This window comes from Sinocyclocheilus anshuiensis, unplaced genomic scaffold (assembly GCF_001515605.1).
Source record: "Sinocyclocheilus anshuiensis isolate Anshui unplaced genomic scaffold, SAMN03320099.WGS_v1.1 scaffold460, whole genome shotgun sequence".
NCBI lineage: Eukaryota > Metazoa > Chordata > Actinopteri > Cypriniformes > Cyprinidae > Sinocyclocheilus > Sinocyclocheilus anshuiensis.
Genome location: NW_015554101.1, coordinates 253,173 through 267,338, shown reverse-complemented (window position 1 = coordinate 267,338; position 14,166 = coordinate 253,173). Strand labels below are relative to the sequence as shown.

At 36.6% G+C, this 14,166-nt stretch overlaps 1 protein-coding gene across 1 annotated transcript; it reads left to right on the top strand.

The window, feature by feature from the left end:
- Nucleotides 1-939: 939 nt before the first annotated feature.
- LOC107669554 (protein phosphatase 1 regulatory subunit 12C-like) lies at nt 940-7,122 on the top strand. Its single transcript, XM_016461839.1, has 8 exons — nt 940-1,035; nt 1,863-2,001; nt 4,031-4,167; nt 4,271-4,357; nt 4,501-4,651; nt 5,004-5,113; nt 6,377-6,505; nt 7,050-7,122. The coding sequence occupies exons 1-7, from the start codon at nt 940-942 to the stop codon at nt 6,422-6,424; spliced, it is 768 nt and encodes a 255-aa protein (XP_016317325.1). The 3' UTR covers nt 6,425-6,505; nt 7,050-7,122.
- The last annotated feature ends 7,044 nt before the right edge of the window (nt 7,123-14,166 follow it).

Genomic DNA, 14,166 nt, shown 5'->3' with positions numbered 1-14,166 from the left:
ACTCTGAGGGCTTCCGGACTGGAGCGGGTTCATGAGTGGACTCTAAATGCTCCCGGGCTGGAACGGGCTCTGGAGTGGGCTCTGAATGCTCCTGGGCTGGAGCGGGCTCTAGAGTGGACTCTGAAGGCTCCTGGTCTGGAGTGGACTCTGAATGCTCCCATGCACACAGAACAGCCCAGAGGCCAAAGGCAAAGACGGCCTTCTTGATTATGGCAGCATCCGTGAAATTGGGCAGTTCTGTGGCAACCTCTGAGACCACCGGAGTCAGGTCCTCCAGGACCACTGGACCAGGAACCACCGGAGTCGGATCCTCCAGGACCACCGGACCAGGAACCACCGGAATCGGGTCCTCCAGCACCACTGGACTCGAGGCCACCGGAGTCGGGTCCTTCAGGACCACCGGAGTTGGGTCAGACTCTGGAGCCGGGTTCTAGCGCAGATTCAAGGACTGGAGCGGGCTCCGGGAGAACTGGAGTGGACCTTGCTGCCCTCCTCCTTCTTGACCTTTGCTTGCAAGACTGAGACAGTGAAGATTCACCATCCACTGGAGCAGGCTCGGGCATCTCCGGGAGCACTGCAATGGACTCAGACTGACATGACATTACTAAGTTGCGGTAACAGAGATAATCAATAAAACTCCAAAAGTCAACAGTCTTAAGCCCCTCCATCTCCCGAGGAGGCAAGGGATTGTCTAGGCAGTCATTAAAAGTCTTTCTGAGCTTGGACTCACTAAGTTCCAGTCCTACCGCCGAAGTCCAGAAGGTCCGAGCAAAACCTCCCACTTTCATCCCCTGTTAGTGAAGATCCGCCAACATCCGGAGCCGAGCCTTCCGCTCCTTCTTCGAAGCAGGAGGAAGAATACGAATGCCCATGGTCCACAATCCGATAAGCCCAGCTTAGCTGCTGGATCTGTTAATGGCTGGTTTATTCTGTCACAGAATGCTCCAAATCGAGAAGATCCAAATGCAGCATTTATTGAAGAGTCCAAACAACAAACAGAATAATCCACATAAGGGCAAAATCAACAGAAAACACGTAACAGTAATCAGTAAACCAGCAACCAAAGACAAAGAAAACCAGGGTTATATGGATGAGTTAACAAGGTAAATGGGACACAATAATGTAATGAGGCTTGATAGTCAAGGCAAAGGGTGATGGGAACCATAGAAGCTTTGTGGGAACCATGAAGTCCATAGAAACAAACAAAACTAAGAAGCGTGCCCTCTAGTGGCTTTACATGGGCATACCAACTAGACGCTGTGACACCCTCTTATTTTGGTAAAATAATTAACATTTTGCAGATTCTGCAAGGTGTATGTAAACTTTTGACTTCAACTGTATATTTCATTAATTGATATAATATATACCAATGTATACCAATATTGGTATTCATATACCAATAATTATTGTAATAAAATAAATAGCTATAAAAAAAATTATTGTAATAAAAAAAAAAATCTGGTGGTAAGAAGAGACCCATGTAGAATCTAAGCTGACGTAAATAGTGATATATTAGTAACTGACACTAAAATAATCCAATAAACATTAATGTAACAATTTAAGATGTAATATAAACCCTAATGTACATAACTGATAACAAAAAAGAAGAAACAATTATTACACGAAAAAAAAACCATCAATGTGAGCTGTCACACAGAGAATTCTGGGAATGTCAATTTATGGTTTTTCACTGTAAATTACAAGATTTTTTTTTTCACTTCCAAAAACTATGAACCACTTACTGTTAATCAATTACCATGTGGTTTTACCTTAGTATTGTTTACAGTCTTTTGCCATTGTAACTATTGTAAACTATTGTGCCATTTGTTGATGTTTTTACTCTTTTGTATGTATGGCTGTAGTCAGTGCAGCCAGTCATTGCTTCTCCGGTATCTGTGGCATCAGTTAAAGACGTGGGGTGGTCAGTCGCTTACCTGGCATCCTATGCAAGAGGCCGCTGGAAACATGCTGCCCGCAGGTCTGTCAGGAAGAAACCCTCAGGTATTTATAATCAATGCATGTTATGTGCCCTTCAAAATGTCAAGCCAATAAACGCTTTACCTGCTTTGTAAAATGTGATTTTGAAGACGGTATTGATAAAATAGCCTAGTATTTAGATTTGATTACCCTTAGAAAAAGGTATTGTAGCTGTACCAAGATACACTGATGGTATGAGAGGGCAATACTTTGGTTGGCCTAATTTGAAATAATATACCATTTACTGATGTACCAGACAAAGTATGGACTTTTTACTGTCAATGAATATAAAGACACGCTGATACAGTTTCACAGGTTCACATTACATACTATAAATGTCATCAGCATACTGTAGTGCATTAAAGGGGTCATGACATGGATTTTTTAATTATTTTAATATGTTCCTTGAGGTTTACTTATAATGTTAATAAAGTTTTTTGCTCACAAAAAAAAAAAATATGTGCAAAAATGATTATTTTCAACCTTCATTCTGGCCCTCTGTCTAAAACGACCTGTTTTAAGGGGCGGGTCCTTTAAGGCTTGTCAGGAATCAGCCACTGTTATGATTGGCTAACGTCATTGCATAGGAAACAGTATCAATGCCCCCTCACTATTGCATGAGTGTTTTGACAACATAATCAAAATAAAACGGTCATTTCCAGACAAAGCATTATGAAATAATTTACTTACGGTTTGTGATGCAACTGCAGTCAGATCTAGTACCGCTTCATCTTTCAACAAATGTTTCTTTGTGAACTCTCCATGCACCGTGCCTCGTTTACAAAGCAAAATGTTCCGAAAAATCCTCTGACGTGATGCCATTAAAAATAAACTGTCCACTTGTTCCTTACGCTGGGATCCTTCTGATATCTGTACAAAGACGCAAACGAGCTGTTTAATCCAAACGCGTCAAAGCGAACATTCTTTCACTCCATTTGTCCTATTGACAGATAGTGGACTGTCTCAGAAAGCGAATGCGCATCTGTATCCAGTGTAGACAAGATAGCGGCAGTGATTGTAATTTCTATTTGCTTTTGACGCAATGTGACACTCACATTCAGCGTGATCAAGTTTCAAGCCGTTAAGCGGCTGAACGCCAGTGGGCGGGGCCTATGGTGAGAAGAAGACTATTTGTCAATGTCTTGCTTTGGATACAGTGTTTATGCAAATGACTGTGCCCAGGTGACGTCACCTTGTCCCTCGGATCCAAAACGAGCCATTTTTGGAGTTTGATTAAATAAATGCTTTGTTTATAATGAGGAGGACGTTTTTAGCTATGAAACTTGCAGCATGTTTTAATGGTCCAAATACCTCTTATATGCCAAAAGATCAAGGCAAATTTGATTTCTCATGTCACAATGAGAAAAAAAAACACGCTGCTGCTGCTGCATTAATAGGCATACATGACATCCTGTCATAGATCTAGACGGGTGGAGCTGGTGGAGGTGGAGGGTTTCAGAGGAACACTGATAGTGCTGCAGGACCACAACACAGACATAAAATATTTTCCTCTGAATGTGCAAGACTTCTGATTCATTAGCCACGACAGGTAAATAACTACAAGAATAACAGTGCAATAAATGGTAATACTATTTACATTACAAAATGTTGTGTTTATGATTACTATAATATATTAAAATAATATGATGATAACAAATATTAAGTAACATAACAGTTTTTTTGTACAGCTAAAATAAACTGAAGTGAATGACACCAGAACCACATTCTAATTACAAATGGTCGTGCATGTTCTTACGTTAAAAATAAGGTGGATAGTGTTTACTCCACCAGACTATTTAAATAGGAGCAAGCAATCTCAGGGGCTGCAGAATTAGCAGAGGACAATCAGCTTGTGCCATGTAGAAAATGATGTGATTGCTAGCAGATTGCATGTAGATGACCTATCAGCCTGCACCATCAACAGTTTCATCACTGATTATACATTACCACAAGATTATATCGAGATAGATAGATGGTACAAAAACTTAAGTTATTATGATACACGTGTTGTGAGTTTAATATCAATCCTAACTCTAAATCGTTGTCTTTTTAGAGGAATATGTAGGCAGCAAATATAAGGGGCTGGCAACGGATGAAGACACTGTAGATGGACAGAAGAAGATCCAGCTGAATAAAAGGCTCCTGGATCACTTTCGAGTCCTGGCGGCCAGCATTAAAGACACAGATGAGGTAACCTGTGAAACATATGATGTGGCTCCACTTTGGTGAACTTTGGGAGAACATGATGTTGTATTTGTCAGTGTCACACAATGATATTGATTTTTGCTTTCAGGTGGACCTGCAGTTTCTGAATGATGTCCTCACGAATGGAGCTAACCCAAACTCAGCAGATAAATATGGGCAAACGGCCCTGCATGAGGTTAATGTCTGACTGCTTATGTAAGACATATATGCCATCAAATGTCATTCTGGGATTTAAATGTTCAGCTGATGCTTACGTTCAAATATTGAGAATATAGGTGACATTGTAAATCATTCACAGATGTTTGTGTTTATTGGTAGATCTCTCGGGCATGGAACGTGGACGTGATGCGTTTTTTCCTGGAAAGAGGGGCAGATTTTCAGAGGGCCGATGGTTTTGGAGTGACACCTCTTCATGTAGCCGCAGCTCTGGATTATGAGGAAATGCTGCAGTTCCTGTTAGAAAGAGGAGGTGTATTTATTTGTGTTTATCAGGGTTCAGAAAAATTCAGAACTGGCTGTACAATCTCAGAAATAAAGAGTACAAAAGCTGTCAGGCAGTACCTTTTCAAAAGGTACTAATGTACTCTTTAGGTCTTAATATGTACCTTTAAGGTACTAATATGCATCTTTTAAGGCTAAATAAAAAAAAAAAAACATTCAGCTTTGCCATCACAGGAATTAATGCAATCTCAAATGCTAACTTAACTCTATATATAGATAACTCTATAAAGTCAGGCCTGATCTGTGCATGTCCTCCAGCTCTAACAGTGGACAAACCTTGACTGCTGTCTAAGACATGTTTTGACTTCTGTGTGTTACAGATCAGAGTGAGACAGCGCGTTTGCTGCTGGGGTTTGGAGCAGATGCTGGGGTGCAGGACTCTGATGGACAGCTCTGCATTATTGCCATGATTGCTAAAATGACCCCTGTGGTGAGGAATCAAGGATTGCAATTGATTCAGAACAAGTTAATCAGCAGAATTTATGGCATTACATGTATTCACTTAGCAGATGCTTCCAACATGACTTTAAAATACTAGCAAAACCCATTAATCCAAGACAGACACAATACAAGTATTGCTACTTTATTTTTTTAAAAATATCAAAATGAACAAGTGAGTGGCTAACCACACACTGATCCATGCATCGTGCAAAAGATGCATGTGAGTTAAAAACAGATGGACATGAGCAAGCAGACATTTCAGCCTTCTGCTTGCTCGTGTCCATCTGTTTTTAACTCACATGCACTTTTTGCACGATGCAATTTATAAAATAAAAAATACGTTTTTGTAGACTTTTCCAGTCTTGAGTGGATCAGTGTGCGGTTAGCCACTCTCTTGTTCATTTTCAAGTATCGCATTGGCTCTACACACCTGCAGCAAAATGACTTATTTTTTCCTGTTTGGAGCTCTACAATTTTCTCAAGTTTTAAAAAAATATCAAAGAAATGTTAGATGTGCAAGTGCAAAAAAGTTTTTTATTTTTTATTTATTTGTCTGTAGTTTGCAGTTTTGTTGCATAATGTACTGAAAATAATTATTATAATATATTAAATAAAATATTATAAGTAAATAAATAAATATTTTATTTAAATAATTATTTAAAAATGCATTTACATAAATGAATTATTTTATTTTATTCATGATAGTGAATCTGCTTTTAAACTGTTATTTTGTTAATTCATCTGTGTTAGTTATCATCAGGCCACAGATATCATTAAGATTGTTGTAATAAAGAAACTCATACTTTTATTCAGCAAAGATGCATTAAATTGATCACAAGTGAGAGGCTTTTACATTGTTTCAAAAGAAAATAAATACATAAATAAATAAATACAGTTTATTAAGTATTAATAGTTAAGTTTAAGTTTCCACAAAAATATTAAGCAGCACATCAACACTGATAATAATAGGAAATGTTTCTTGAGCATCAAATCAGCATATTATAATGATTTTTGAAGGATCGTGTTTCACTGAAGACTGGAATAAAAATGCTGAAAATTCAGCTTTGCATCACAGAAATAAATTGCATTTTAAAAATATATTCACTTAGAAAATAGTTATTTTAAAATATAATAATATTTCACAATATTAATGTTTTCACTGTATTTTTCATCAAATAAATGTAGCCTTGAGACTTCAAGACCATTAAAATGATATTTTTGGAATGTTAGTGTATCATGTTGGTGTTGACAGGCTGATCTGGCAATGAATCAGTTCCGTATGAAAGACCGAATGACCTGACAGCAGTTCTACTACCTTCATCTCATGGAGCCAAAGCCTGCTGACAGGACAAACTCAAAAGGTTCTGATCCATCATCACCGGTACACATCTTTAAGCATATTTCACATAAACTTCTGTACAGTGTTGCTGCATTAGATTATGAGATTTGTCTCTGTCAATCAGGGAAAACTGGATCTCATCATGCACCCTGTAGTGCTCAAACTCATCACTGTTAAATGGAACTTATATGGCAGGTAAACCAACATCAAAGTCTAAAACTGATTCATGGAGAAACATCAGCAGAGAATAACATCACATTAAATGTTTTCCTACAGAATGGGCGCCTGGATACTCCTGCTTCTCAACTTCCTATTTATCGTGTCCTGGACAACAGTAGCCATATCTGTGTCAGTACGTCCAGCTGGAGATTGGTACAATCTTCCTCAGGTTGGGCTAACTATAATCTTAATAGATTTCCATGTTAATTGATTAATTCCCTTGTTGACGATCCTGGACATAATTGAAGGACTCTTCCTTATTTTTTTCTAACATTATTGAGAATGCATAATGCAAACAAATCTAGAATATACATTTTTATGCTTATACACATACATATGTTTACAGTACACGCACTTCTCTTGGTAGGACTGGTAGTGTGTGTTGATGGTAGTTTTGGCTCTAGTTCTGACCGTGACTGAGGTGTACAGGGAAGTGATGGAGATTCTAGGAGGAAACTGAAGCACTGGCAACGCTGGACTGTGCAGAAAATCAATGAGGACTTGAGCTGCTCTCACCCAATGTGGCCCGAGGTAACACTGAACTGGTTCACACTCATTTATACTTGGTCTTATTTAAGAGTGAAAAAAAATGAAGGATAGTAGGCTTACAGACTGCACTCACAATTGAAATCTATTGATTTTTAAATGGATCCTGTGTTTCTGACTTTTGTATTTTAAAGGGTTAGTTGACCCAAAAAAGAACATTCTGTTATCATTTATTCACCTTTGCATCAGCCATTTGAGCTTTTGTTTGAGGTTTGACCATATTTGATGTGTTCAATGTATGTGCATCGATCAATGTTAATATGTGAATAAAGTCACAATATTGAGTTCAATTAAATCTGCTCATCATATATAAAGCTGTCGTATCTCTTCAAAAAATTGGAATAAACATTATACTTTTATGTTTTTATTACATTTTTGAAGCAGTACATTTTTTGTAGAATTGACTTTTACTGGCGGTACAGAAATCTCTCAGGTTTCAATCTTCAGGTTTGTGTTCATTATCAAAACTCTTGGGAACAATATGAGGATGAATAATTGATGACAGAATTTGAATGTTTGGGTGAACAATCCCTTTAAAAAATGTATTTTATTTTTTTATACTGAAGATTACACCACATTTAAAGGAAATCTATAATGTCATCTGTGGCATTCTCCCTTTGATACTGATTCACTTACAATGGGGAAAGTGTTAAAACACAAACATTTCAAATCTAAAAATAAAATGTAAACATTATATGTGTCCACATTTTTTGATAAAATTGTACAGCCTTGTCTGTAAAATGTAAATAAATAAATATTCCATCCACGAGAATTACATTGGGAACACATAACAAGATGATCATCTGCCTAGAAAAGTATCCCCAGTATTAAAGGATTGATTTTGATTATTTTAAAGCTGAAAAAAACTTTTTTTGAACTAAAAAACTAAATAAATACATATAACTACTCACAAGCTGAATAGTTATGTTTTTAAACCCTCTTAACTACTATAGGCTCCCATTTTACTGCATGTTACAACCTCTCAGCAAATGGCTCAAGAAAAAGAGAGATGATGTAACATAAACAAGAATGAGTAAACGAAGTAATTGTTCAAGTCTATTTATTCACTCTCTCTGTATAACAACATTGAAAAACTTGTCAACCAAGTAACAATTTAACATAACAGACAACTAACAAGAAAGTAAAAAACAAAACACAAAATAAGACATGAAGATGCTGTTTGCGCACTAGCCCACAAGAATCTGTCGTCTCTCCTGTTCTCCTCCTCGTTGGCGTCTTTTAACTGCTCGCTCAATTAATCAGCCACTCTCAAACAAGCAACAGGTGCGTCCACCTAAGACAGAGAGAGAGCAACGCCAAGAAACAATAAAGGAGGGGCAACAAAAAAGTAAACAAGAAACAGATTAAACCACCAGCCGTAACACTGCATTATTGTCAGAGTTGAGAAGGTTACTTTGGAAGTGTAATAGGTTACAGGTTACAAGTTACCCTATTTAAAATGTAATGAGTAGTGTAACTATTTCAGTTACTTTATTAACCCTTGTGTTGTGTTCAGAACCCAATCACACTTACGAGGTTACAGAGCAAAAAGGGTACTCCCTCAAACAATTGCTAATAAATCACTCATTATGCTATATTATCACCAAATATTGGATTCAATCTTTTTGTCAACTTCTTATCTTTCATTTAGGACTGATTTTGTATTTATATTTGCTCACACACACACACACACACACACACACACACACACACACACACACACACTTATACAAACTATTGGGAGTATTACAAGTACAACCACATGGATACTTTGTCGATCATCCTGGTACTTTTCTGGACCTTGAACGTGCTAGTTCCCTTGCTGTCTATGGGAGGGTCAGAGAGCCCTCAGATTTAATCAAAAATATCTTAAATTGTTTTCCGAAGATGAAACAAGGTCTTACGGGTTTGGAACAACACGAGGGTAAGTAATCAATGACAGAATTTTCATTTTTGGGTGAATTAACCCTTTAAATGCTGATCTAAAATCATAACCAGATATAGTTTATTAGCAATGATACTGTTTTTGAAATCAAATCATTGCATAGTTATAACAGGCAGGAGTGCCGTAAGGGGGATGGTTTTGCGGGGAAGGTTAGGATGATTCTAAACGCCCGACGATGGAGGGGGGCCCCCGAGGGGAACGCGGAACGCACTTCAGCTTTGCAATAAATCAATAAATTACATTTTAAATATTTTTGATCAAATAAATGCAGTCTTGGTGAGCATAAGAGACTTCTTTCAAAAACATTACAAGTCAAGTAAAGTCACGATTATTTATATAGTGCTTTTTACAATACATACTGAGTCAAAGCAGTTTTACAGTATTAAACAGGAAAATAGAACACAGGAATAAAATACACAGTTGTAAGGACACAACTCACAATTTTTTTTTTTTCTTCCTTTTTAAAAAAATAAAATAAAACGGGAATGCAATTACTTGGAAGGCCAAATAAAGTATATTCGAAACCTGAAAGGAACCTACTCTCAAGACTCCTGGTAATATACAGTACTCATTATAAGCTAATATACAGTAGAATGTGAAAGAGCATGCAAACTGAATTTGTATCTATGACTAAACATGCTGATATGTCTGATGCAGGAATATCTTTGATTGGCTGGTCTATTCACTGCTGCTGGCAGTTCTGGGCATCCACTTGGCAGATATATTCCTAGTGTCTGACTCACTTCGACAGAACAGTCTTCGCCTCTTCAGTGTCCATTAGTTTCCTGTGGTTAAGGCTGATGAAGCATGTCCGAGCCTTTAGGTTATGTATCTTTTTGAAAGTAACCTTACAAAAGGAAACACTGAAAAGTAAGATGAATGCATGTAATTTGAAATGTCAATAATAACGTCCACGAATGCAGGATAAAGCTAGTGTATTTGTATGTGTATGCTTGAGATTTCATTAAAAAAAAATCATCACCTTAAAAGCTTGTGTGTGTAATATAAACAGTTTTTTTTTAATAGGGGTGATGAAGCGTATGACTTTTGGCACTGTGGACATCTGAGTAAAATGTCTGGAACCTCGGCTCTATAGGAACACCTGGTCAGTGGCAGTTACCATAGTTACTCAGATATAATGTCAACACCTTTTGGGTCTCCTGACTGCTGTGACACACAGAGCGCCTGCAGCCGAATGCTGCCACCTGGCCAGTGGCCCAAATAACACTGCTTCCATATCTCAGGTTTCACTGAGACTCCACAGGTGGCCTCTTCTTTGTGGGCCAGATAACCATGGGAACATATGGTCAGTGTTACGGTAATCATAGAAACGTAAGGACGCGGGGGTTTGCACACCCTGTGCTCTGTCATTTCTGAATGCTACTACAGTGTTTCAACATATGCAGGGATATCATTTTGCTCATCAAGCAGAGCCAACAACAATTAGGCTGCTTTTTCCAGCTCCAACATGAATCACAATATTGCATTACTTTGATTTAAAGAAGAAGAAACTACAATACTATGTACTAATATACATTACCAATAGAAAGTTTGATTTATGATTTACGTTGTTAAAATCGAAAGTTGTAACTGTGTTATTTAATGAGCTAACATGTACTAATATACTAACATGTACTAATGTACTAATATACATTACCATTAGAAAGTTTGATTTATGATTTCAAAGAAATTAATACCTTTACTCAGCAAGGATGTGTTAAAATGATCAAAAGTAAAAGACAAAATAGTTTTTTTTTTGCTTTCTATCCGTCAAACAAAACAAAAAAGAACAAAAAAGGTATCAGTTTCAACAAAAATATTAAGCAGCACAACTGTTTTTAACATTGATAATAATAATAAATGTTCCTTGAGCACCAAATCAGAATATTAGAATGATTTCAGCTTTGCCATTGCAGAAATAAATTACATTAAAAATGTAATAATTATTACTGTTTTTACTGTATTTATGAAAAATAATTGCAGTCTTGGTGGGCATAAAATACTTAATACTAAATAAATAAACAAACATACAAACAAACTCCAGACTCCAAATGGTAGTGTACTTTTATAAACAGAATAAACTATTGCAAATTATGCAATTGTGTCATAAACTACAGTACAAGTACTCTTACAAACTACAAACTACAGTGCAGTTAGTCTGTGGTGAGAATTAAACGAATTGTTCACAGAAAAGTGCAAACTGTGTTGTTCCAAACCTGTATACATTGTTCTGCAGAACACAAAGATATTTTAAAGAACAACATCAAAAAGTCATACTGGTTTGGAACAACATTTAGGGTTAGCAAATCATGACAGACGGTTTGTCTCTTTAATGGTTTTTACTTCTGAAAACTGATCTTTGCACTCTATTGGCCTAAAATACAACACATGATTGAACTCTAGGTAATGTCTGATTTGATTCTGTAGGGCGATGGGGCCCTTCATCGTCATGCTGGGGACGATTGCAGGAGACGTGCTGCGTTTCCTTTTTCTCTATATTAGAGATCTTCGTTCCATATGCCTGTGCTTTCTGGATCATATTTGGAGGTACATCACAAAGACTCATAATATATAAAAATATATATGTAAAAATGATAGATCGATCTGGGATACTGAATTTAAGGAAGTACATGTTTATGTTATATTTAGTTCAATTTGTGAGTTATTAAAAATGTAACTGGTTGTGTAAAATAGGCACATAATAGTGTAATATTGATATATCAGTTGCGATATAATTATTAATATAATATTTTTATTATATTAATATAATTATTAATTTAATGTGCATCTATTTGTTCCAAACCTGTATGAGTTTCTTTCTTCTGTTGAACATAAAAGAAGGTATTTTGAGGAATGATGGTAAACATACTTTTCATAAAACATCTTTTAACTCGTACGTTGAACGTTTGCGTTTACAGGGTCTATGACAATGCACTGGCCAATGCGGCGATGCAACAAGCTGCTATCATTCTGCAAATAGAGGAATCCATGCCTTGTCTGAGACGTTGCTATGACGACGAGTACATCCACCAGCATCGTGCCCCGCTTGGAGAATTCTATGACGATGATGTCACCACTAACCCGGGGCAAGATGCGGAGATGAAGAAGCTCACAGAACAGATCAAGGTGTCTACTGTACAACTACTGCATGTTGTATTTGCCACATGTCCATTCTTAAATTTTAGAATAACTGAAACTTTGCATGTTCTGCAGGATACTTTAGATAAATATCTGAACATCCAAAAAGAGACACTCTCACCTCAGCTAGCCCATGCAGGTGCCAGAGAAGATACCACAAGGTTGGTTGATAAACACCTTGAAACTTCTTGGTCTTAGATTGTTACATTTTACCATCTATGTATTTTGATGTGACGTTCCTGGAAAGCCTGCCTAACGTTGTTGTTGTTTTTGTTTTGTTTTTTTACAAAAGGAGAAGCGCTGCACTTCTAGAGAAAGAAGAACATCTCAAGACTCTTCACAGGCTTGAGAAAGACCAGCAGAAGCACAGTCAGGACTTGAGTGAGCTGAAGGCTGACGTGAAGAAACTCCACAGTTTGCTGCTCAAATACAGCCCAAGACATGTAGAGACCTCTGCACTTATAATGAACGTCTGTGAAAGCATGTGTTCATTGTACATTCTTTTCAGTTCAATTTTTGTTCGTTTTTATTGACACTGCTATTGATATCAAATGACTGTCTATGGTGTTTCTGCAGCTACTGATGATGACAAGAAGCCCTCAGTGACAAAGCAACCTACAGCGGACAGTAAAAACTCTGAAACTAATGAATTAACTACAGAACTAAACATTTAATCCACAAGGAGCAAGACTTGGATAGGACTTCATAATTTTGCAACCTACAGCATTGTACCACTGTAACACTATTTGCATGTTTGTACCTATATTAGAGTGGTTTTATTTTAATTATCAAGATTTTAATTATAAAATGTGAAACAAGATCTTTAAGTCTCTTTTATTTACTCATTTATAATCAGAAATGTTTCTTGAGCAGCAAATATCAGAATGAGTTCTGAAAGATCATGTGACAGTGAAGACTGGAGTAATGATGCTGAAAATACAGCTTTACATCACATTTACATATTCAAATACAAAACAGTTATTTTAAATTGTAAATATATTTCACATTATTACTGTTTTGCTGTAGTTTTGATAAATTAAAAGCAGCCTTGGTGAGCAGAAAATACTTCATTCGAAAGCATCAATGATTTCACATTTTTGACCTATATTTAGTGAAACATAAAAGTAGTCATTGTTTGTGAGTCATCGGTAGCCTATGATAACTTTGTGTGAGGAACAGAAAGATTAGGCTATTCATTAGTTATCAGTAATCATTATTTACTGATAATCTTCCCCTTCTGTAAAGCTCTGAAATCTCATTTGTGTTCAGATTCAAAAATGTTACGTCATGCGAAGATGAATAGATCACTAAGAACTGTTGTGGAATGAAAAATAGCTGCAATAATGATTCTTCAAAAATCCACTATGCTTCAAAGTAGACTTGTGCCGGTATTGGGTAATGCGATATATCACGGTAATGAATATGCACGATATTGTTATCGTGGGCACTTCTAAATACCGTGAAGAATTATATATTACAAATTATTCTCTTATTGTAAAGTGATACCTATTGGTCTTTATAGTTCTTTTGCACTTTAATCTGTGTAAAACTTTTAACTTTATAAATTTTTCTGTATTGCTTTATTGCATTTAAATTATCAGTTATTTTTGTTATAAGAAAAAAGTGATTAAACCTGTTATACTGTATTATGACAGCACTTTGTTTAAAACTACATTTCAATATCGTGATAATACCGTATACCGTGATAAAAGCATTAGCAATTAACCGCAACATGAAAATTTGATACCGGCATATCTCTACTTCAAAGCCATCACCTTTACTTAATTTCACTTTATGAGGTTTTTTAACATTAATATGAGTTCCCCTAGCCTGCCTATGGTCCCCCAGTGGCTAG